This window comes from Microcaecilia unicolor, chromosome 11 (genome assembly GCF_901765095.1).
Source record: "Microcaecilia unicolor chromosome 11, aMicUni1.1, whole genome shotgun sequence".
Lineage (NCBI taxonomy): Eukaryota > Metazoa > Chordata > Amphibia > Gymnophiona > Siphonopidae > Microcaecilia > Microcaecilia unicolor.
Genome location: NC_044041.1, coordinates 70187209 through 70211683, shown reverse-complemented (window position 1 = coordinate 70211683; position 24475 = coordinate 70187209). Strand labels below are relative to the sequence as shown.

General features: G+C 45.8%; 1 protein-coding gene across 2 annotated transcripts in view; it reads left to right on the top strand.

Moving 5' to 3' along the window:
• Window positions 1–1639: 1639 nt before the first annotated feature.
• ARID3A (AT-rich interaction domain 3A) overlaps window positions 1640–24475 on the top strand; it is a 138733-nt gene continuing 115897 nt past the window's right edge. Inside the window, exons 1-2 of one of the 2 annotated variants that reach the window (XM_030219437.1) lie at window positions 1640–1707; window positions 15355–15766. In XM_030219437.1, the coding sequence (XP_030075297.1) occupies window positions 15360–15766 (407 nt within the window). In that variant the 5' untranslated portion in view covers window positions 1640–1707; window positions 15355–15359. Of the gene's footprint in view, window positions 1713–15354; window positions 15767–24475 lie in introns of both variants that reach the window. The other variant, XM_030219438.1, reaches the window with a different exon arrangement.

Sequence of the window (24475 nt, the reverse complement as noted above, 5' to 3'; positions counted from 1 at the left end):
ATTGAATAAACTCCTTTACTGTGACCACGGAGCACTCACTTGTGTTGAGTTTATCATCCCCAATTATTTTGAAAAGTTGGCTTCTATGGTTGCAGATCTCTATATAGATACAACTTGGTCAGTGTTTCTTTGTGGATGCTCTATGATTGCAAAGGTCATTGCAGACACTCTCTGGCTGGTCTCTCTTTGCAGATGTTCATGGTTGCATAGCTCTTTGCAGATGCTGTCTGGTTGGTGTCTCTTTGCAGATGTTTCCTAGTTGAAGAACTCTTTGCAGGTGCTCCTTCCCTGGTGTCTATTTGGGGCCCAGATTGCAGAGATATACAAATATACATAGTAAATGATGGCAGATAAAGTTTACCTGTACGGTCCATCCAGTCTGCCCAACAAGATGAACTCATTTTACATGGTATGTGATACTTTATATGTATACCCGAGTTTGATTTGTCCTTGCCTTTCTCAGGGCACGGACCGTAGAAGTCTGCCCTGCACTCTTGTACAGTTGTACTAAGTTCTGAAGCTAACATAGAAGTCCCTTAAAATTTACACTCCAGCCCATCCCTAGAGTGTAAATTTTACGGGGCTTCAGATTTAAGTACAAGAACTGTACTGGGCAGACTTCTATGGTCTGTGCCCTGAGAAAGGCAAGGACAAATCAAACTCGGGTATACATATAAAGTATCACATACCATGTAAAATGAGTTATCTTGTTGAGCAGACTGGATGGACCGTCTGTCTTCATTTACTATGTATATGTATATGCCTTGAGAGATGTCTCTTTGTAAATGCTCTTTGGTTGCAGAACACTGTGCAGCTACTTCCTGGCTTGTTTTCTCATTGTAGACACTTCTTGTTTGTACACCTCTTTACAGACACTCTCTGGCCAGTGTCTCTTTGCAGTTATTGCTTTTTGCAAACGTTCTCTGAGTGAAGAGCTCTTTCCAGACGTTCCCTGGTTGATATCTCTTTGTAGGTGCTCTGTTGTCTGTTTGATAGCACTCATTTGCTGGTGTCTCTTTTTTTCAGACTCTTCCTAGTTGCAGAGCTCTTAGCAGGCACATCAAAATTTTATGCGGACGTTCCTTGGCAGGTGTCTCTTTGCTCTATGATTGCAAAGCTCTTTGCCGGTGCTTTCTGGCTGGTGGTGGCTCTTTACGGCCCGGTCTGATAGCAGAGCAATTTGCCCTTACTCCCCGCGGCTGCTGTGGTGTAGTAGCCTAGTGGTTAGCGCAGTGGCCTGAGAACCAGAGAAACTGAATTCACTTCAATTCCGCTGTTCCTTGTGACTTCTGGGCAAATCACTTAACCCTCCATTGCCCTAGGTACAAAATAAGCACCTGTATACAATGTGTAAACTGCTTTGATTGTAACCTCAGTAAGGCGGTACATTGAAATCCTATTCCTTTCCCTGGCTGGAGTCTCTTTCCAGACACTTCTTGTTTGCGCAGTTCAGATGACCCCGGCCAGTACCTCTAAGATTATAGTTATATATATTTGTTGGCAAACGTTTCCTAATTGCAGAGCTCTTTGCAGACGCTCCCCGGCGCGCCCTGATTCACTGCCCAGGAATCTGCATGTGACTGGCCAATGGGCGCGCGGCGCTGGCGGGGCAGGGGGAGGGGCGCATTACACCCAGCGCCACAGTCAATCAAAGAGCAGCAGATTAAAGATCTGGGGCCTGAGGGAACCGAACGGCGGCTGTTGGTGGTAAGGTGCTGGACTGCGGGTAGACCTTGGCTCTTTGCCCCTTCATTACCGCGCGTTGCGTAATACGTGCTGCTGGAAGGACATGCTCGGGGCTGGGGGAGGGGGCAGATCTCTCATTACTGTCTGAGCATACAAGGGGGATCTCTGGGGCTGTTTGTAGAGGGATGTACTTGTCATTATTGCCCTCCGGGGGGGGGGGAATATTATTACTTAGCCTTAAAAGAGGAGTCGCTGGGGCAGTTTGCGGAATTGGGGAGGGAGATATCTGTCATTACTCTGCGAGTGTGGGGAGGGCGTGTATGTTACTACTCAGTATGAAAAGAGGGGTTGCTGGGGCAGTTTGCGGAACAGGAGCGGTACCTGTCATTATTGCTTTCCTGGGGGCGACGGCGTGAACCTGGAACTAGGGGTGGTAGCCTCTGGCCATGGACAAGGCAGTTGCTGAGGGTGGGAGGGTATGTGTTAACTTGGCCATGGTGGAAGAGAGGATCGCTGGAGTAGTTTGTAAACTGGGGAGATGATATGTGGGGGCACTAGAGCTCCCTGCAATGCCCATGCTGCTTTCCGGATAGCTCCCCACTCGCATCTCCTTGAGGGAGGGGGAAAAGAGAAGCGCATTAAAGGTGGTGATTGGACCTCAGTGACAGCCTCCCCTCCCTCCTGTGTGGGGACAGGTGCCAGTAATGTAGTGGGTTTGTATTAAACGATGACTGTGAGGAAAGCACCCGCTCCCCTGAGGGATTCCTTCCAACGGAAACGCATTTCAGTGTTGTATTGTGCTCTTCAGGAGAGCACTAGCACTACCCGACTTCCACCCGTCCAAAATAAATTTAAGGGGCTGGCTTGCTCTTCCTCGTGGCTGCCTACGAAGTCTTAGAATTTGCTCCCCTCTTGTCTCTTCTGAGCTTTGATCGCTGTTTACCCGGTGTTTTGAAGTTGAAATAATCCTCACCCCTCCACCGTTTCTGCGCTGGTATACATCACACAAACAATGGGGGGGATCTGTTGAGGCCCCCTTCCCCTGTCAGTGCAGTGGGGAGCACTTAAGACTCTTGAATATTGAGAACTTTGTGGCTTTGTGGGGAAGGGGCTTTCAGAGTTTCTTTTGCTTTGTAAATTTATCTCTGCTTACGGCAGTCACGTACATAAGTGCTGCCAGTTTGTACCCCAGAGGTGGATTACACCATCAACTGATAAGATGCCTGCAGTGCTCCCTACCACATAAAAAAAAAAGTGAGAGGAACTGCATTCCTGTTCACATTTTCTTTTCCATATTACCCACATTTGTTGACTGCTTCATCTCTGGGGCTCTTGCAGGTTGTGAACTCTTAAAGTGAGGGAGCTTGGCTGCTCTAGTCCTTGTTTACATTTCTCTAAGTAACTGTGAGCTGCTTTGTGGCTGATGTGCCACCCACTTACATTGGTCAGTGCTTGTTTTGATTAGATAATTTCCACTGTCTTCAGTCTCTCTCCCTGCTTGTTTTCTCCGGATCGTGGCACCATTGAATGCCCTGTCTGCTGTTGGTTATAAAATGAGCATGGTGTGCTGGCCACATCCAGTACAGACCTGTCTAATCGGTGCTCACAACAGACCTGAAAAGCTGAAGCAAACGTTTATTTTCAGGCCAAACATTTTGGCCTTGCCAGGTGCTCTGTGGTAAACTGAAACCAGTTTGTTGGGTGCCTGCCTTGAGCTAAATTCCACAGTATAATAGCGCTGCCCATCAAAAGTGAACAAGATGCTTCCCAGGCTGCCATTGCATGTGTTTTTTAGCTTACTATAAGCACCTGCCTTTTTGTGTCAGCAGGGTATAGATTTTGATCTCCGATAATATTGGCCTTTTAATTTAAAGGAAGTCCTACGGTTAAGACTGGCCTACTTTCAGATCTCTGGTTTTCTGGCCCAGTCCGTTTCCACTTCTAGATGGGATTTTAGCCAGGGAGAAGCAGCAGTCCTGTGTGTGAGTGGTTGCCATGTACTGGTGCAGAAAAGATTTAGCCCTGGTGACTCTTGATGTTGGTGTTGCTCCAGGGCTGTGGTCTCAGAGGAAGGAATCTGTATGGAACCTGAGTCTACAGTGCATGTGACTTCTAAAAAAAAAAAAAAATAAAACCACCCACACCAGGATTTGTATCTGGAAAAAATCAACTTTTAATCATTGCTGATTTCACACTAACAGGAGCAGCCTGCTAACTTTGGGGTCCTTTTACTAAGTGGCAGTAAGTACTAATGTGTGCTTACCGTATGGGAAAGTTCACTACCATGGTGTGTGTAGGCATCCTGTGGTAGTTTTGGCATCTGCACACGCTTCTCACATGTTAAAAAGTACATTGGGGCTTATGTTATTATTTTCAAAGCACTTAGACTAAAGTTCCATAGGTTAAGTCTAAGTGCTTTGAAAATACTCCTCTCTGTATTTTTTTAGCTCTGGGGGCATGTTTAGGGAGTGGAAAGTAGGCCTGCCCAGCGCTAATCAGTAGCGCAGCTACATTCCCGTTCACCAACCGATTAGCACACGGTTAGCGCTAGAGTCCTTACTGCCTAGCAAATAGGTGTTGGTAAGGGCTCACATACTAATTGGGGAAATTAGCTTGTTGCCATTCATTGAAGGAATGAAAAAATCAGCCACTTTACATCTATGCTAAAAGTGGCCTCGGTGTACGGGGAAACCCACACGCTAGTGATAGTGCAGGCCACCTTTTAACGCTGCTTAGTAAAAAGTCCCTTTTGTTACTAAATGATGGCAGATCCAGTCTGCCCTGTTGTCTTCCACTTTGGGGAAAATGAGCATGTGCAAGTTCTCACATGAAACCCAACATCAGCTCTTTCTCGCCAGGGCTTTGTAGTCAGTACACCAAACCTTCAACTCCTACTATATACAGTAAATCTAAGAGAAATTTGATTAATTACAGAAACAGGATATTTCTTTGTTCAAAATTGAGGCTAATAGAGCACATAATAAGTTTATCATTTTATACTTGTATATTTTTTGTTCAAACTTCAAATATGTATCATATGTTTGTAAGCTGCTTTTTTTTTTAAATCTGGAATAGGAGTCAGTACAATTTTACCAACTCCACAGCCCTGCTTCTCCACACGTCTTTGAACCAAAATAACATAGTTACATGGTCCGTCTAGTCTGACCAACAAGGCAGTCAGAGCTTCACCTGCCATAACAACCAAATTACAGCCATCTAAGCTTTGATATAAATATGAAGGTGTAATCTTTTAACCCTTTGTTTCCATTCCATATCTTCTCAGTACACCCAAAATCTGTTAGTCGCTGCTTCTTAGGACTAGCAATGCCCCCCCCCCCCCCCCCCCCCGTCTGTAGCTTATTAACAGTTTTTGTGATGAGCCCCGTGCTGATTCATTCTGTGCATTTTCACTCTTCTGAAAATCTGATGCAGCTGTTAATCACTGCTGCTCATACGAAATCTTGTACTTAGAGCCACCTTCAAACTGGAAGTGTAGCCAGGTTTTGATGTCGGGAGAAGCAGACCTTTTGTAAAATAGGCATCGGTGTGTAGCTGAAGGGCTGATCCGCATAGGCGCCATTTTATTTAAAATCTGTTTGGGGGAGCATCCGTTTCCCTTGCACCCTATTTATTTATTTGTTGCATTTGTATCCCACATTTTCCCACCTATTTGCAGGCTCAGTGTGGCTTACATTGTTCTGTCATGACAATCGCCATTCCAGAGTGAGATATGCAAGCAGTATTACATAGAGAACATGAATGCCAAAATAAAATTAAGCAAACAGGTATAAAGAGAACACATTGAGAATAATAGATAAAGTGGTAATGCGTTAAAGTTATCTAGCTACGCCTCTGCTTTAAACCCCCTTTACTCCTCCAATGTCCTCCCCCCCCCCCCCCCATGTGTTTCATCACAGACCTGCAATAATGCAAATGGCTGTAGGCAGTGGAATGGGGTGGACCGCTGGAGCCATGGTCCTGTCACTATTTTTCCTAACACGGCATTGGCAACTAGAGAGTTGGGAGCAGGGCCAGAGATTTGTTTGGCCCTTCTGACCAAAGGTATTCTGGTGCCCCTACATATGGTTATCAAAATGAGTAAGGTTGTTCAAACATTTGACACCCACCTTCTAATTTTGCAGTCCCACTAGATGGGTCTCTGCTGGCTCTGGCCTGGTATATTCCTGGGGAGTTTAGTCTGCTGGTATTGACCCAGTGGGCCCATGGACTGTGCTCCTGTTCTCTGTCCTCACCTTTGCTTTGCAGCCCTACCATACTGCAAAAGCTCTCGCTCTTCAAGTCTGAGTCAGTATTACAACAGCTATGTTTCCCTTCAATAAAAAGAAAATGTCCAATTAGGTAGGGCCACTTAGTCTCTGTGCAGTACCAGCGTCCAGGCGTCCCCATCTGTCTTTTTTGCTGAAAATATTCAGGGTTAAGCAAAACTTCAAAAGGAAATGTCGTCTTCACTCTTCTAAAAGAGGCTTTGCTGGACTTTGTAATCTCTGGAGGATAGTACAGTGTTTTGCTGGTGCTGATTTGCTGCATTAGGAAAATTGAAGCTGTCAGCTGCACATGGTTGGAATGGGTTCTCTCTAAATGCTAAGCACAGCCGTCATACAAGTACCTGGCAGAAGTATAGGCTCCCAGTATGTATAACAATCACAGCCCCTGGTAGTGGTACCGTAAGAAGTGAAACAGCTTTGTAGTCTAAATGACGATAACCCATAATCATGATTACCGAACAGGTACCCACACCTCTGAGAGGACACAACAGGAATGAGTGATAGTAATGAGTGTAGGGGGACTGTGAATGAGGAGCTCGGAGAACTGAAGAGCTCTGGAGGGGCGTGGTATGTGGTTGAAGTGGTCCTGAGGGGTTAAAAGCTGGTGGGGAGCTATTTCCTCTCAAGGGTAGTCACAGAATCTTAGTAGTCAGAATGAGAGCAGAGGGAGCATGATGGTGGTGCTAGGTAGGAGGTAGCGTAAGGGATATTAGGGTTTTGGAACTGAGCATGATGGGAAGTGCCTGGGTTTTTTCTGTGTTCTGACATGGATGCTATCCTGTTGTATAGTCAGTGTGCAAACATATTGCCCCTTTACACCACAAACATCTTTGATGTATCTAAGCATATGATCTTCACTGAGGTGTTTCTCAGTGCATCAGCGACTCAACTGCTACTGAAGGGCATGGAAGTAATAATAATACATCTTTATTTATAACCTGCTATATCTTTAAAAGTCTAAAACAAAGCAATAAAAGTTATTTGTTTACACAACAAACTATACAAAAAAACTCTACAATTCAAACATACAGTAGATTAAAATTTACATGGTATTAAAATAATTTATACTTCAGAGGAGCCAGAAGCCTGAAGAAATAAATGAGTTTTTTTCAATGCTTTTTTTAAACTGGTCCATATTTTGTATTGAACAAAGTGCAATGGGTAAAGCATTCCATAATTTCGGACCTTTGATGTAGAAAATGGATGATCTATATTCTCCTAAATAAACCTGATGAACCGAAGGCACGTCAAGTAGCTGTTTCTGAGATGATCTCAGAGAGCGAGTAGGTTGATATCTTGGAGTGGCACTAAGAGTTGGTGAAATATTGCCATTCAATCTTTTGAAAACAAGCAATAAAAGTTTTAATTGAATGCAAAATTTTACAGGGAGCCAATGCAGTGATTTAAAGATTGGAGTAACATGATCATAACGAGAGCCTCCTTTAATCACTCGGGCTATAGCATTCTGAACTACTTGTAGCGCCTTCACCATGTTACTGGTAATCCCCATTAGCAAATCATTACAGTAATCTAACAGTGGACAAACTACAGACTGAACAATTTTATGAAAGTTTTCGACTGATACCAGTGATCTAATACGCTGTACAATTCTTAATTTATAAATTACCTTTGCTATTATGTTTACAACCTGGTAGTGTCAAGTTGCACCCCCAAATTTCTAATCTGATGGGCAGTAGGGATATTAGCAGAGTCATTGTTAAAAATCTTAGGACAATTTACCTCTTTTGTACCAGAGAGGAAAAGAATCTGAGTTTTTGAAATGTTCAATTTCAAATGATTTCCCTCCATCCATTGCAATATTTTTGAAAGGTAAAATCTAAATTTAACAAAAGTATCTTCAAAAGAGTTCTCGACAGGCAGTACAAACTCTATCTCATCAGCATACAACTTGTATTGTACCCCCAAATATCTAAATAATGTACATAAAGGTAAAAGAAAAAGATTAAATAACACAGCTGAAAGACATGAGCCTTGTGGAACACCTGTCAAACAGACAAGAGACTCCGATTTTTCTGTTCCTTCGAACACAGAACATCCTGTCTTTCAAAAAAGATTTAAACCAGCTTAATACAAAGCCGGATAATCCAACCGATTGTAATCGATTCAACAAAATAGAATGATCAATAGTATCAAAAGCTGCAGAGATATCCAGGGTAACTAAGAAAAACATAGTACCCTTATCAAAAGCTATCCAGACACTGTCTATCAAAGATATTAATAATGTTTCAGTGTCATGGTTCTTTCGGAACCCAAGTTGATGTTGATCTTAAATTTCATACTGCTGTAAAAATTCATCAAGTTGTTGAAACACAGCATGTTCAATCAATTTTGCAAAAAAAGGTAATGAAGAAATTGGACTATAATTGTCAATTTGTGTCTGATTGAGTTTTGAATTTTTAAGCAAAGGCTTCACAGCTGCCAGTTTCAAAACCAATGGCGTAATGCCCTCCGCCCTCCTGTAAAGATGCATTAACCATTGAGTAAAATGGGGCTTTTAATGTTTTCACAACAGAAGGATGAAGATAATCTAATTATTCAAAGAGGTGTGTTTAACTAGTGTGTGTGTATCCAGCTATATAAAACCAAGTATTTGGGCTCAACCTTTCCCCCTCCCCCTGTGTTGAAGACTGGACTTGCAGTTGAGCCATAGTTTAGACATATTTCTCAGGAGGAAGGGCTCGTATACCACAAACCCTGGAAGTTGTGGCAATACTGTCCTCCATGAAATGTAATTGGGGTGCAGTAGAGAGTTGGCCTGCAAAAGGCCCCTGTTTTGCCAGAGTGGGTCAGGCAGTTTGCTTAACCAATTAACCAGTCATTATTATTATTTTTTTTTAGATTTTGCTCACACCTTTTCGGTAGTATCAGGGTAAAGGGTGTGAAACATTGTTTAAATCAATTCAAAGGCAAGGGATTTGGGCTAGGGCCCGTAAAGAAAGCTGTGCCGGCTTTATAGTAACATACATAGTAACATAGTAGATGATGGCAGAGAAAGACCTGCACAGTCCATCCAGTCTGCCCAACAAGATAAACTCATATGTGCTACTTTTTGTGTATACCTTACCTTGATTTGTATCTGCCATTTTCAGGGCACAGATCGTAGAAGTCTGCCCAGCACTAGCCCTGCCTTCCCCACCGGCTCTGCCACCCAATCTCCGCTAAACGTCTGAGGATCCAGCCTGAACCAAGTTATCCAGTAACTTTCACCTCCCTTCCAGTAGGAGAATATCATCCATTATGTTTGCTATGTAGGACTCCTGGCCAGTTGACTCTGAACTTTGGTATTAGTGACCAAAGCTTAGGTATTAATAATCTCTACCCCCTCCCCCTTTTAGAGATGATGTAGACTGAAATGCAGAGGGCAGAGTTCAATAATGGGCAAATTGGGGGTGACCATAGTGGGGCCCGATGTGGATATTGGGAAAGAACCCAGTCGGGAAGAGCAGCAAGAGCCCATTGGGCAGTCAAATGACCGTCTGAGAGCATGGAGCAGGGCCTGGTCTCACAGGGCTTGTATAGTCCCCCTTGACCCTGTTTTATTATTATTTTGTTTTTGTCGGATGTATGTCCCCTCAAGATGCAGCATGGGTCTAGTTTGTGTAGAGACATTGTGCATCCTGGGAGTCCTATGGTAGATCTGTCTTTTAAGCACTGGTGACTTATTTTGTTATTTTTTATTTATTTAGATTTTGCTCACACCTTTTTCAGTAGTAGCTCAAGGTGAGTTACATTCAGGTACTCTGTATATTTCTCTGTCCCAGGAGGGCTCACAATCTAAGTTAACAAGTAAATAGTAATTGGTTAGTTTGGGAGACCAGTTGACTGGTGTCGCCGATGATTGGAGGCAGAGCAGGGTAGTCTGTACCATTGTAGGGACACATTCTGACCAGGAAATTGTGTGCCAGGGTTTGGTGTGCCAAAGATATCAGTTCTTGGATCAAGAGGAGGCATTGTGAGTTAAGTAGGAAATCAGGGGTATGAGCCTGATGACTTGAGCTCTGGCTTCACTGAGCCTGAGCCTATAGTTCTACAACACTAGGCTCACAATCTAAGTTAACAAGTAAATAGTAATTGGTTAGTTTGGGAGACCAGTTGACTGGTGTCTCCGATGATTGGAGGCAGAGCAGGGTAGTCTGTACCATTGTAGGGACACATTCTGACCAGGAAATTGTGTGCCAGGGTTTGGTGTGCCAAAGATATCAGTTCTTGGATCAAGAGGAGGCATTGTGAGTTAAGTAGGAAATCAGGGGTATGAGCCTGATGACTTGAGCTCTGGCTTCACTGAGCCTGAGTCTATAGTTCTACAACACTAGGCTCCTTTTCCCAAAAGCTTGACTGAGGAGCTAGGTAGGGAGGGTCCCTTCAAGAGGTTTCTCTCTGAAGGGGGTGTATATACTGCTGTGGAGATGACATTCCCTTGATGGAAGGAAGATAAAGGTTGAGGCGCAGTTAAAGCACTAGTGTGTAGCTGGTTCATCAGAGGACTTGTACGTTTGCATACACATGACATTTTATTTGTCGTATGTCTTGAATGTCAGGCTGGTTCCTGATCTTCGCACTTGATTGGTTTTCTCGGGCAAACAGCACAGTCTGTGAACTGTGGGAGAGTGCGTAGAGATGGAGGTAGTGTTGTTGCTTACCAGCTGTTAAAGGATGTGTGAAACACCATGTTGGATGTCTCCCAGGAGATAGTACAATGTCTTGAGATGGTAGAAGTGCCCTCAGAGTAGCGTCATCTCTGGGAGTGATGAGGCAGGGAGGCTAGTGAAGGTCATTAGTAAGGAATAATGAAAGAAATCCATTTGATCTAAGGTTATACCAGAGGGGTGTGAGTTAATTGGTCTGTCCAGGGTCCCCAAGAATATTATTGGGATTGAACCTTGGCAGCTCTGGTTCTGAGCTCAGTGTCTCCCACCCTTACCTATTCTTCCACTCTGTGGATGTAACGGAGTCTGAAAGAATGTGAGTACACCAGCCTTGCCATGGTGGAACCGAATGGAGTCCTATTTCAACAGTGGTCAGTTCAGGTCACAAGTACTGGCAGGTAGAAAGTTGTTGAGCACAATTTTAGCGATGCTTCTCTTTGGGGTGCACTGTTTCCTCTGAGTCCCAGTCATGTGTACAATGCTTGGACAGTGTTGTGGTGAGATCAGACTAGGGCACGGTGAGGGCTGTAAGCTGTACCTTGGTAGGTTGCAGGAGAGGTCGCATGGAGGATGTTAGGGTGCGCTCCCTCATCCTCGGAGTGACATGGGGGCCGGATGGTGGCCCAGATGTTAATTCACTCTAGGGGTCCAAGGCATGCACAATGAAGAGATTTTTTTTCCAGGTGTGGTTGTGAGTGAAGGTCCTCACAAGAGGGCCAAAGGTAATCTGTGAGCTCCAGAGTATCTTAAAAAAAAAATTTGTTTTTAATATGGTCCTCAACTGTGGGTGTGTTGTAGTTGTTTGTGGAATATGGTGATTTGACTAAAGGCACGTAAGAGGCTTGCTTAAGTACCCCATCTTGCTTGACTCGGCAACTTTAGCTTCATGTAGACATCTCTGTTTTGACCATAGAGGTGGTGGTTGTTGCCAAAGCCCTGTGGATATAACATTTCTGTGGAAACGATTAAGGAGTCTAATATTGGGGGTGCTATGGTACCCCTCCCCACCCCGAGCTGGCACCTATGGTGGAGAAAGGCTATACCCAGAGTAGGGATTTTTTTTTTATAGACCCCAAGCTCCCCTGTCAATAGGTGGTGGAGTCACAAGTTGTCTGGAAAAGATTGTAGTGTCTAAGGAATGGCCCCTGCATGATTGATGGTTCCAGTGTCTCCCTCAGCAGAAGAACCTCTGTATGATTGTGGCAGATGTAGGATCTGGGCCAATAGTTTTTCACAAGCCCATTGGTGATGGAAAAGGTCTGTACAGAAGTTGGATGGTGACCTGGAGTAGGTTAGAAAGATAGCGTGCAGAGACACAGTGCCGGTGTTGAAGTGATGGCTGGGGGGGGGGGGGGGGGGGGGGTCTACCTGTGTGAGGACATTAGTCAGGAAACCACAGTTTTACTGTTAATACATGTAGCCCTTGCTACAGAGCAGTTTCAAGCAGTAGCCTCACCTTAATGATTTCTTTTCTCTGCTCCAGGTCAAAGCCAGTGGCATTTAGCAACCAACTGCAGCTATTTCCCTGTTCTAGGGTTTATATATTCCTCATTTTTGTCCTGGAGCATCATTCAGGGGAGAGGTCTAAAGACTAGTATGTCGGCATGGTGGGTGCGAGCTGCATGCTGACGCAAGATAATGCTTCCTGTTGATGGGGGTGGTACCGGGGCAGAAGTGTCGTAATACCACGCCCACTATCGGTGCTGGAGGCTGTGTGGTGAGTGGGGCCGGATGAAGGCAGCACTGGGATGGAGGAGGCAATCAGCATTATCAGGTCTGTTGAAAAGTGTCGGCTCCATGAAAATACCTAAGAACCCGATGTTACAGGCCTGTCCAGCTCCTGTGCCTGTAGCGCATGGATGGGTGGGGCCTGCAGGCGTGCAACAGTGACGTCAGTGGGAGCAAGTAGAGGAGGCCAGGAAGGTTGGCATGGATGTCAGTGGGCGTGGCCTTTGTGCTCTGCATTGATGAGGATGGTGGTCAGGCCTGTATGGCATAAAGGGGTGAGTTAGTACTTAACAGGCACTCGGATGCGGTCAGGCCCTCTGATGTGTCCTCCATTCAGGAGAGGACTTTTGAGTTCCGGCGGCTGAACCATTGAGCAGGTGTGGCCAGGCACCCCAATATGTCCTCCGCTCAGTACGGGACCATTTCTGGGGTCTTGGTAGTTGAACAGTAGGGGTCCTCCTGGATGTGTCCTCTGCTCAGGGTGGGACCCTTTCTGGGTTCCTGGTGTCTGAGTGCTTGAAGAGACAATCTGGGGCTAAGGCAGGGAACTCCATCCAGTAAGAGTAAGATTGTATGTGCATTTGGGGGGAGGGGGCTGGTAGGGTCTTGTGGACTTCAGGGGGCACCAGAAGGCTTGGTCTTGGAGCAGCAGGAAGAGTTGTCGTTGCCGGTGTAGGGTTCCGTACCGCTTCATGCAGGAACAGTGTGCATCTGTGTGCTGACACATGCCATAGAGCAAACAGGCAGGACAAGGTCTAATAGTCCTAGATCTTGGACATACACCTCGTGCGTCTGAAACCTTCATGTGGGTGCCCACATCCAGGTGTTAGGATCCTGAAGGTTGTTCCTCAATGGTGTAAGTTCGTGAGCACGTTGATTAAAAGTTTGTTGGTGGACAGCTGAAAAATCCAACTGTTGGGAATGGCGGAAAACTTTAAACTGAGGCAGAAAGTGGAGTTGCCCATACTCGCACAGCAGGGGCATCTACTGCACATGCTCAGAGGGATTTTTAAAAAATCTCTCTGAGCTATTGGAGAGCGTTTCCATCTAATGGGAGCTGTCGGATGATGTCACCTATGTGGCTGACGCATCCTGCTTGTCCTTGAAGAATCTCTGTTCTCCAGCACTGGGTGCTTCTGGAGGCTTCATTACTGACACACCAGGGGTTAACTTAAATTGAGTGGGGAAGCTGTCACTTGCAGACAGGGCCAGCTCCTACCTTGGCTGTTTCTAATTTTGAATAGCAGAGCACTGGAGGGAACTGGGAAGACAAAGCACATTCTACTTCTGTGTTTGAGATACTTGGCCAGGTGCATGTCCATCCTAGGTGGCACTGGCAGCAACTCCATTCTTAGGGTTAAACAGTTCGATAATAATCAAAAGGTGTCTGTGTGTAGCCTGGAGCTCTGATAATTTTGTGCCAGACTTACAAGCAGAGTGCTCACCATTTCCCAAAATGTGTAAATACAGGTGTTGCTTTGCCATGTAAGACAATGAGGGAAAATGAAATTTGAAAGGTTTGCCTTGTATTGACTCCTATACAGAACTACTGGAAGCGTGAGCACCAGCTCTGACTGTCCTCAGGGTGGAATAGAGCTAGACGTGCATAAGGTTTATTCACATTTATAACACTTCTGAAACTAGGGCACTTGTGGCTTAGGAGCTTGGTTTCTCTCCTTCCTGCTATTTATTATTATTATTATTATTATTTGTAGCATTTGTATCCCACATTTTCCCACCAATTTGCAGGCTCAATGTGGCTTACATTTGCCGTAATGGCGGTTGCCATTTCCGGGTAACAGCATTGCAAACACTATTGCGTTAAGGTGTATACATACATGGTAACAGACATGTAACATAACATACATGGAGCAGTTCATGGTGTATATATACATCATGTGCATACATATATGGTAAAGAAGAATACATTATGGCATTGTGTGAAGGTTCCTGAGTAACAGATTGGATTGTAACGTACATTAGGTTGTTGACTATTTTGAGGCAGATCTGCTCTCCTAGTGAAAGAATAAACCTGAAGAATGTCAAAAACTTGTTAGATCCCAGGCTTGCTCACCCTCTGAGAAGGGTTTAGCAGAGAACGGAGGCAGAAATGGTCTGCGGAGGTTGAAGGCCCTTATTTGCGTAACTGAATAGAAGCTGAAGAGCAGAGCCAAAAAGTGGGGCCCTACTTGAAAAACATTCACCCAGAGTGGAGGAAAACTGTTCCTCGTGGTCATTTTTCAGAGCTAAGTACATAGGTTTGTTTTAATCTTCTACAAAACCGGAAAAGGTACAGCTAATTAAGAGTGTATGGCAGCAGTGTGCTGCTGTGCCCTCCTCCTGCCTCCCCTGATGGGGCCTGGGGCTGCATGAGAAATCATCGGGGCCAACTAGGTAGCCATTTAAGGCATCGACTCTTGGTGGTGGTGGTGGGAAACAGCAAAGAGCAGCTAACAGTCTAAGTAAGACACTAGGTCCTGGCAGCACATGAGCTGAAAGAATTAGCAGGTAAGGAGTGCAGTTTTCAAAGTGTTATATCATTTATGGGATAGTTCTAGGAAGGATTGTGTTGGGGTGATCATCATTGTTGAGTTTGAATGTCAGGGGGTCAGGCCTAGGGGTTGTGATAGTAAATTGAAAGTGCAAGGCTGAAGGTTTGCTCAGATCGCCCAGCAGTGTAGTTTGGGACAGGCTTGGACATGGTGCACCCTCCGTCCCCATATTTTAGGTGCTAGTGCAGAATTTAGTTCCCTAAGACCACCACTTATATAACTTCTTTATCCTTTGCCCTCTAAGTAAAAATTATACCAATGCCCTTGTGCGAGCTCCCAGTGGCAAGATCTGACTGGGAACTGTGGCCATGTGCTTCTGGCCTAGTTACAGTGTGGGAGGGGAGGAATTCCTGGAGGGGCTTCAAAGCTGCATGTACTAATTCATCTGAGTCCTGAACTGTGTTTCTAAGCATCTTTTGTTCTTTCTCCTGCTAGGTTGGATGAGCTGCAGCCTCAGACTCGGACGTGGTGCAATTGAGGCCTCCGGAGCTGGGCTGCTTGCCAGCTGTAGGCCCCGCACCATGAAGCTGCAGGCGGTAATGGAGAACCTGCAGCGGCAGCAGCGCGTACGCCTACAGCAGGAGTTCGAAGCCCGACAGCAACAGGAGCGGCGCGAGTCCTTGCCCGATAGTTACTCTGGCAATGGTAGTGCAAGCCGTGAGGACTGGGACCCCGAGAGCGTGCGCATGCAGCGTGCACAGGCACAGGCTCTTGCAGCCATGAGAGCAGCAGCGGCAGGCTTGAGCACATGCCCTAGCCCAGGCACATCTGAAGAGGACGAAGAAGAGGAGGAGGCTGAGGGGCAGGACCGTGCCTCTGACCAGGAAGAGGAAGAAGAGCGAGACCCGTAAGTGTGAAGAGACTTCACCCCCCACCCCCCATGATGTTCCTCCATGCTTTCTTCACCTGACCCTTCCTCCTTACCTCTCCCTCACCTCTGACCCTTCCTACTGCAATCTATGCTTTGTCTTACCACCCTAGTTCTCCATCCTCCTAAATTCTGACCCCTCCTCATCATGCTTTACCTCATATCCCAAATCGCCCCACTTCTTCACCACATACTGTCTGCACCATTCCTTATCTCACTTCCTCAGTACCCCAATCCTTTCTACTCTGCACCTCTATCTCACTGCAGGGCCAGTGCAGAAAGCTACCACAAGCATGGCCTCGAGGTATACACTGGCAAGCAATACAGGATAGGAATGAGCATGTATTTACCTTGGCACAGCATACATAGTCACACATTGCGTTCAGATGAATGCATACGAGGCCTTTGCTATGCCAATGCACAAAACAAAAACATAGCTTTTACTGTGTGGTTACATTAAAAAAATTTTTGCCAGGTCCAGGGCTGGCACAGCCCAATGTGACTCCCCTGCCGGTTAGCTTTCTGCACTGGCCTCTAACAAACCCGATTGACCATGCTAAAAACCACAGATTTCCTGGTGGCACCGTTCCTTCCCATCCCTTGCCTGATTTCACCTGACTTCAATGTTTAAAAAAAGTCATCCCTGGTGTCTAGTGGGGACCTTCCTCCCCACCCAGCCCCTCCCAGATCCCTTATCTCTTAGTGAGGCAGGGAGTGATTCCCACTCGCTCCTGTCTCTGGCACCATCATTTCAAAATGGCAGTGCCCTGTTCTGCATGGTGCATTCTGGGATGCACTGAGCAGGGCCAGGATGCCATATAAGGGAATTTTTCCCTTATATTGCATCCCTGCCTTATCCAGTGCATGCCAGCATGCACCTTGTGCTGCCATTGCTAGAGTCAAGGACTTTACTTTTATATTTTTATTTATTTTGAAATATTGAAGTCAGGTTGGGCGGGGGAGTGGAGTGGGCAGGAAGGGTGCCACTAGACACCAGGAATTTGTGTTGGGGAGAGGGTGGTAATGAGTGGGGATACCGTAGACACCAGAGATTGTTCAGATGGGACAGGTTGGTTCGGGAGGGGGTACTACTAGATGCCAGGGTTATTCGGGGTATGAAATGGAACAGAAGAAATTCCGCAGCATGTTTGCTTTCAGCTTTTTTTGTTTACATGTCACCGTTCCTGTCAATCATTGCTTAGACATTGACAGTAAAGGTAACATTTATCAATGAGCTCTGCATTACTACTGCATTACTGCTGCAATTTTAATGCAGCAGTAATTTGCATGCTCACTGATTTATAGCATGCTGTGGTTGGTGGTGGTTGTTGTATTTTGCAGTAGAGCTGTGGCTGTACCACAAGGTTTGCTGCATCTGTGGAGGAGTGGAGTAGTGGCCTAGTAGTTAGGGTGGTGGACTTTGGTCCTGGGGAACTGAGGAACTGAGTTCGATTCCCACTTCAGGCACAGGCAGCTCCTTGTGACTCTGGGCAAGTCACTTAACCCTCCATTGCCCCATGTAAGCCGCATTGAGCCTGCCATGAGTGGGAAAGCGCGGGGTACAAATGTAACAAAAAAAAAATCTGCCCCTACACCACTACATCTCGCCCCCTTTTGTGCATTACCTCCACCTACTCTTCATATCCTACATCACTATGCCCTACCTTGTTGCCACACTTCTGCATATTTTACATCCTGCACCTCCCTCACCATGCCTTACATCAGCAATCCATTCCCATCCCATGTATTCCTTAAGCCGTAGCTTCCCAAACTGTGAGCTGTAACCTGGGTGGGCTCTCCGTAGAGACGACAGCAGCCTGCGATCCTGGGGAACATGTGCTTTATGTGGCTACAGAATGTTTGAGAGCTGCCCTAAACCCTCCTCAGCTAGTCCCTTCTCAGATCCTCCTTTCCTTTGGTTTTACAGTATATTTGTGGCACTGTGTGTTTTAATTGTGCAGGAACTATAAAATTTGTTTATAATCCACATTATCTATAAATTCTAAGAGAATAATTCACATACATAATTAACAAAGTTATCAAAATTAACAAACATAATATCATTAAAATATTACACAAATTTATTGCCGTGTATAAATGCATACTATAAATGTCATAATATCTATATTTAGGATTCCATGGGTGTAGATTGTGTTGTGGTAATAGAGGCTGGTGCTGAATCCTGAAGCATGCTGCACTGCATCGTAGAGGTCATCCAGAGAGACCTGCTAACATGTGCAATGTTGGCTTTCAAATATGTTTTCTTCAGACTAACTTATAGCTTTCATGTTAAGTGCACCTAGGGCCAGTCTTAGCAATTGTGGGCCCCTGCCCTGCCCCCATCTAGCCCCGCCCTTTGTTGACAAGCAGGCTCATTTTCAAAGCACTTAGCCTCCCAAAGTTCCATAGAAACCTATGGAACTTAGCCTCCCAAAGTGCTTTGAAAATATGCCTCAAGGTGTGTTTAAACTTTTTAAAATTTCAAATAAGGACAAATCAAGCAAAACTTGTACATAAAAACTAATTCAGATATGCACAATGCTATCATAGGAAACCTTTGGGTTTAAAAGCAAAACCATGTGCATGTAAGGACTGAAATGAATTAAAACAAATCCCCTTGATATGTAATACTTGGTAGCAATAATGAAATAGTGATTGAATATTCACATAGCAAGCAGCCTGAGCCAACAGATTTATTTTTCACTGAACATAATTAACTTGTCTTTGTATGAACCAGGGGCGTATCTGCGTGGGGCCTCAGGGGCCTGGGCCCCCGCAGATTTCGCCCTGGACCCCCCTACCGCTGCCAACCCTCCCCCTCCGTTGCTCGCCTACCTTCGCTGGCGGGGGACCCCAACCCCCGCCAGCCGAGGTCCGCGTCCTCCTGCCCCTGCCGGCTGCCTTTAAAGAATTCCGTCAGCTGGCGGGGGACCCCCAACCCCCGCCAGCCAAGCCGAGGTACTTTCATTTTTCCACCGAAGCTGGCGCCGACGAAAGTTTCTTTTGAGTCTGACGTCGCTGCACGTTGTACGTGCAGGACGTCAGACTCAGAAACAGAATGAAGCTGTTTCTGAGTCTGACGTCCTGCACGTACAACGTGCAGCGACGTCAGACTCAAAAGAAACTTTCGTCGGCGCCAGCTTCGGTGGAAAAATGAAAGTACCTCGGCTTGGCTGGCGGGGGTTGGGGGTCCCCCGCCAGCTGACGGAATTCTTTAAAGGCAGCTGGCAGGGGCAGGAGGACGCGGACCTCGGCTGGCGGGGGTTGGAGTCCCCCGCCAGCGAAGGTAGGCGAGCAACGGAGGGGGAGGGTTGGTAATGGCAGCGGCTGGGGGGAGGGGGATCGGCAATGGCGGCGGCGGGGGGAGGGGGGGCTATAATGTGCCCCCTCACTCTGGCCCTGGCCCCCCCTACCGCCGCAGTTCAGATACGCCCCTGGTATGAACTTGTTTGCTAATAGTGTACTGAACTGGACAATGTTGGCACATTTAGACTGACTTTGGACAATTCTGCATGAAGGAAACCCTTCCCTCATTAATCAGTACCTTCTCTGTGAAATAGTAATAATAAAAAAAAAAAGGGCAAAGCAAAAGGAACAAGTTCCCTACCATCTTTTTTTCTTTTGATATAGGCACAGGAAAAATAACAATTTTATATGCTCCCAGGTTTCAATCTAATTAATGTTTAATGTGGGATAAAATGTCATAAATAAGTAAATAGATACAGAAACTCACCTGATTCTCATAACATGTCTGTTGAGTGGCCCTTTACTAGAAGAAAAAAAATATCTGCACAAATATGATAGTACTAGGGTGTCCCTTTAACCAGCTCCTCCAAATGACACAGATATTACCTTGATTTTTATTTATTTTTACAGTATCCTCCCCTACCCACCTATTCCAGACCTCTTCCCCGCTCCCCCGAGCCGTAGGGTGCCCTCCCAACACATAACTGAAGCCACCCTGGTGGTCTAGTGGAGTCTTTGGGGCAGGAAAGATCCCCAGTCTTTCCTGTCCGCTGCTGGCGCTGACAGCTGCGTCGCTTTTTAAAAATGGCTGCCGAGACTTACGACGGTGGCCTTGCAAGACTTCATTGGAAGTCTTGGCAGCCATTTTATGTTTAAATCTGTTTATTGACTTAAAGAACAGAAAATACACGCAGAATATTGCAACAAAAGAACAATAACAGTGCAACCAACAACTGTCACTGCAGCAAACGTCAATTAGTTTTTCATTTTTATCCCCAATCAACCCTCCTTCTCCCCCCCACCCTCCTTTTGTATTCCCCACCCCTCCTGACTTGTTCCCCCCCTACCCTCATCTATCCCCCAACCGAAATGTATGTAACTGAGAATTCTTGGCAGCCATTTTAAAAAAAGCGATTTGTCTGTCAGCACCGGCAGCGGGCAGGAAAGACTGGGTGCATTTCCTGCCCTGAAGACTCCACTAGACCACCAGGGTGGCTTCAGGTATGTGACGGGAGGGCACCTGTGGCTCGGGGGACGAGAGGCAAAGAGTTAGATCACGGAAATGGGAGGGAGCACTGTGGGGCCCCTGGAAGAGCAAGGCCCTGTGCCCCTGCTGACCGGCCCTGAGTGCACCTACAATAATGGTGCTCGTTACTGTAGAGGGAAAGGGACAGTATTAGCTGCCCTGTTTTTCTTCTTTGCTAGCCATTAATCCCAAGGAAGAGTCCTGATAAAGAATGTGTAAGAAGGCCTAATCCCCATACCTGTGTGAAAACAGACATGCATTTCAGACCAAGGAATTTGAACCGCACTGCCTGCTGACCCAGAGTTTCTCTGGTGAAGCAGTGAAGGTGTGCTTTCCACCTCTGTTAGGCACCTTTGTTGTGAAAGAAGAAATCCAGGAGCAGGAGGAGACGAGGTTGGATTTTCTTGAAAGACAAGAACTCCAAATCCTGCTTTTCACAAGGGAGTTAGCAGGAGGGGAGGATGACTTTGAAAGCTATTTTGTCTGTGTTCTTTGGCAATTTGAAACTGCATTTTCCAGAACATACATGCTGAGGGAATAATATGCATAGATTGTGTTCAGCTCTACATTATCTTACATGAAAAAGGTTCAAATGTCGGCTGCCAAATTGTACTTGCACAGACTTCGAAGCAAAAGTGCCTGCGGATGGTGCAGCTTGTAACTTAGCCTCCAAAAGGTTACTTTCTATTTGTGTTACTCTGAATTGGGGTGTTTTTTTTTAAACACAATTCATTGCATGTGGTCAGGGCTGTGTCAGAACCTTTATGGTGTCTCTTTCACTGGGGAGCACATTTTTGAGTAGGTGTGGCAGCTGAGAAATGCTCTTCTGGCAATTTTGACAACTTCAGCATTGCTCTCCTGGTTTCATCATAACTTTCTGCTCCATGCCTAATGCATGCCTAGGTGCAGTGTCTCGAAATAGGTTACTTTGAGCATACTATGGCAGTAATGAACCTCTCTCTTAAGCCAGGGTACAAGGCGTGTAATCTCGGTCTCAAAATTAGTGCTGTCATGCTCTATACTTGCATCGTGTTGAAGAGAGCTTCCTTTGGAGTTCATAAGATGTAGCATATACAATTCCAGGTGTACTTGAAAATTCCTTTTATCAATCCTGTGGTACCTAAAATGAAGTATTTCTGTATCTTTCTGCAACATTTTCTTGGACCTCAGCTGCATTTCTTGGTATTTGAAGTGGAGGAGTAGCCTAGTGGTTAGTGCAGCAAACTTTGTTCTTGGGGAACTGGGTTCAATTCCCACTGCAGCTCTTTGTGATTCTGGGCAGGTCACGTAACCCTCCATCGCCCCAGGTACAAATAAGTACCTGTATATACTATGTAAACCGCTTTGAATGTAGTTGCAAAAACCACAGAAAGGCAGTATATCAAGCCCCATTTCCCTTGACACGATTCACAGAATAATCACTTTATCATCAATGCATTTTTCTTGTGCTTCTTCTTCACCGGTTTTCCTGCAACCAGCTTTATAGCAGATAAAATGGGACTGGCCCAAGTGATCATAACCTCCAGTTATTTTCAGGTACAGCAATGTTGTAATGTTTACAAAGTTTCCAGTGGATGAGATGTGCCTTTTTCTATATAGAAATTTTGAGTAACCGTTTCCAGCTCTTTCTTAGTTTTTTTCCATGCTTGCTGTAAACCATCTTGTCAGTAATTCACTGTCCTGGGCTGCAACTATCAATATCTTTATCCTCAGCAGGTTTCGGTTCACCTCTCCTTAACCATTCATGTGTCTGGTTTTAATCCATGGATGATTCATGGAGTTACGCTTTTGTATTTCCCACTGTACTTATGCATTTGCCACTTTTTTTCCCTCATTTTGTTAATCCAATTCTTTGAGATTTTCTCTTTTGCAAATTTTGTTGCTCTTTCCTGTAGGCACTGATGGTTCTCGCACATTTCCTTCTACTCATTGAAATGCTTGTCCAAGTTTAATGATGAAGGTGGATTCTGGATGTTCTCTTTTATATTTTAACAATTTTTGCATCCAGTGACACTGTTGAGTAGTCCTGGAGGCCTATGGTAGGAAGTTCTATAGGTATATTTTTGAGAGTCCCATTCCTCCTTCAGCTGGGGGAATGTACAGTCTTGGCAAACACTGATTACAAATTACTTTGTGGGCATGGAAGAATCTTCTGGTTTGTACATCCAGTTTTTCAAGATCTTCAAGAGGCCAGTCGACACTATATGAGAGTGTGGGAATTGCCAGCTTGTATCTGTAATGTTAAAAAAAACCCTTTTCAATATCAGTGTTTATCTGTCATAATATTTTTACTGATCTTTTATACTTGATTCACGCCTTCCTCTACTTGTAGATATTTATATACAGCTTCCTGTTCATGTTCTGTTGTCTCGGTCATCAGTTGGAGAGATGCTTTCAATTCTGCTCAATTTTCCTGTAAGGAGAGCTGCCTTAGCACATTTGTCAAGGCCAAAAGGCAGCTTACTCTATTTACCATTAACTTTCTCTTTGCTTCATGTACAATTTCTCATTCATAATAGGTTTTCTAAATGTTAAACATCCATAGCTATCCCACTATGTTTATGATACTGTATTGTAAAATTGGATTCTTACAACAAATTACTTTCTTATGCATTATTCTTGGTTATGTATTCAATACTGTTCATTGTAAGCTACATTGAACTCAAACTTGTTTGGGATAAGGTGGGATATAAATGTCACAAATAAATAAACTTGAGAATTCACTACATGGAACTGTTCCACTAATTGTTTGCTGGAACTTTAGAGCCTCAAGTCATCTACAAACAGTAAGTGTGATGTAACCTCTGAATTATTACCATCTCTAGCATTAAGGTTAAATCCATAGCCCAAGGAGTTCATAAGGAGAGGCAATAGGGAGTCTTCCTGAAATATTCCTCACTGGATCTTGATGTTGGGGAGTAACAAACTGTCCATCATCCTACTTCAGATGGAGTATGGTCTGCCACATTTTCATAGTGAACTTGATGTACTCTGTCAATTCAGAGTTTATGTTCCACGTTTCAAGGCACTTAATTTTCCAAAAGTGTGGGATGCTATTGAAGGCTTTCATTTAGTCAATCCACTCTGTACTGAGATTTCTGTTTTTCTTAGCATGGGTCATGATGATTTTATTCAGCATTAACTGGTCTTGGGTTCCATATGCTCCTCATCCAGTGGTGTGCTGGAGCCGGCTCGCACCGGCTCACAAGAGCCGGTTGTTAAATTTTCTTCCGACTTGCGAGCCGGTTGTTGAAAATAGCGAGCCGGCTCTGGCTCTCCTCCCTCCCTCCGGATCCGCCTCACCGCCCGCTTGTTTTTTAAATTGTTCGCTTCCAGCGCCGAGTCGCCGACTGTCCTCCCTTGCCGATTTGCGCTTTAAAAATGGCTGCTGAGACTTCCAGAGGCGGCCTCGCGAGACTTCGGCTGAAGTCTCGGCGGCCATTTTGAAGTGCGAATCGGCAAGGGAGGACTCAGGACAGTCGGCGACTCGGCGCTGGAAGCGAACAATTTAAAAAACAAGCGGGCGGTGAGGGATCGGGAGGGAGGGAGGGAGGAGAAGAAGAATTCACAAAACAACTCGGGAGGGGGTGGCAGGGGGGAAAAGAGAGTCGCTGCTGGGCATGGGTGGATGGAGGGGGTCGCTGGACATGGGTGCATGCAGGGCAGGGGAGAGGAGGGTACACTGCTGGACATGAGTGCATGCAGGGCAGAGGAGGGTCGCTGGGTATGGGTGCATGCAGGGCAGGGGAGAGGAGGGTCACTGCTGGACATGGGTGCATGCAGGGCAGGGGAGAGGAGGGTCACTGCTGGACATGGGTGCATGCAGGGGAGAGGAGGGTCACTGCTAGACATCTGGGTGCATGCAGGGCAGGGCAGAGGAGGGTCGCTGGGTATGGGTGCATGCAGGGCAGGGGAGAGGAGGGTACACTGCTGGACATGGGTGCATGCAGGGCAGGCGAAAGGAGGGTCACTGCTGGACATGGGTGCATGCAGGGGAGAGGAGGGTCACTGCTTGATATCTGGGTGCATGCAGGGCAGAGGAGGGTCGCTGGGTATGGGTGCATGCAGGGCAGGGGAGAGGAGGGTACACTGCTGGACATGGGTGCATGCAGGGGAGAGAAGGGTCACTGCTGGACATCTGGGTGCATGCAGGGCAGGGCAGAGGAGGGTCGCTGGGTATGGGTGCTTGCAGGGCA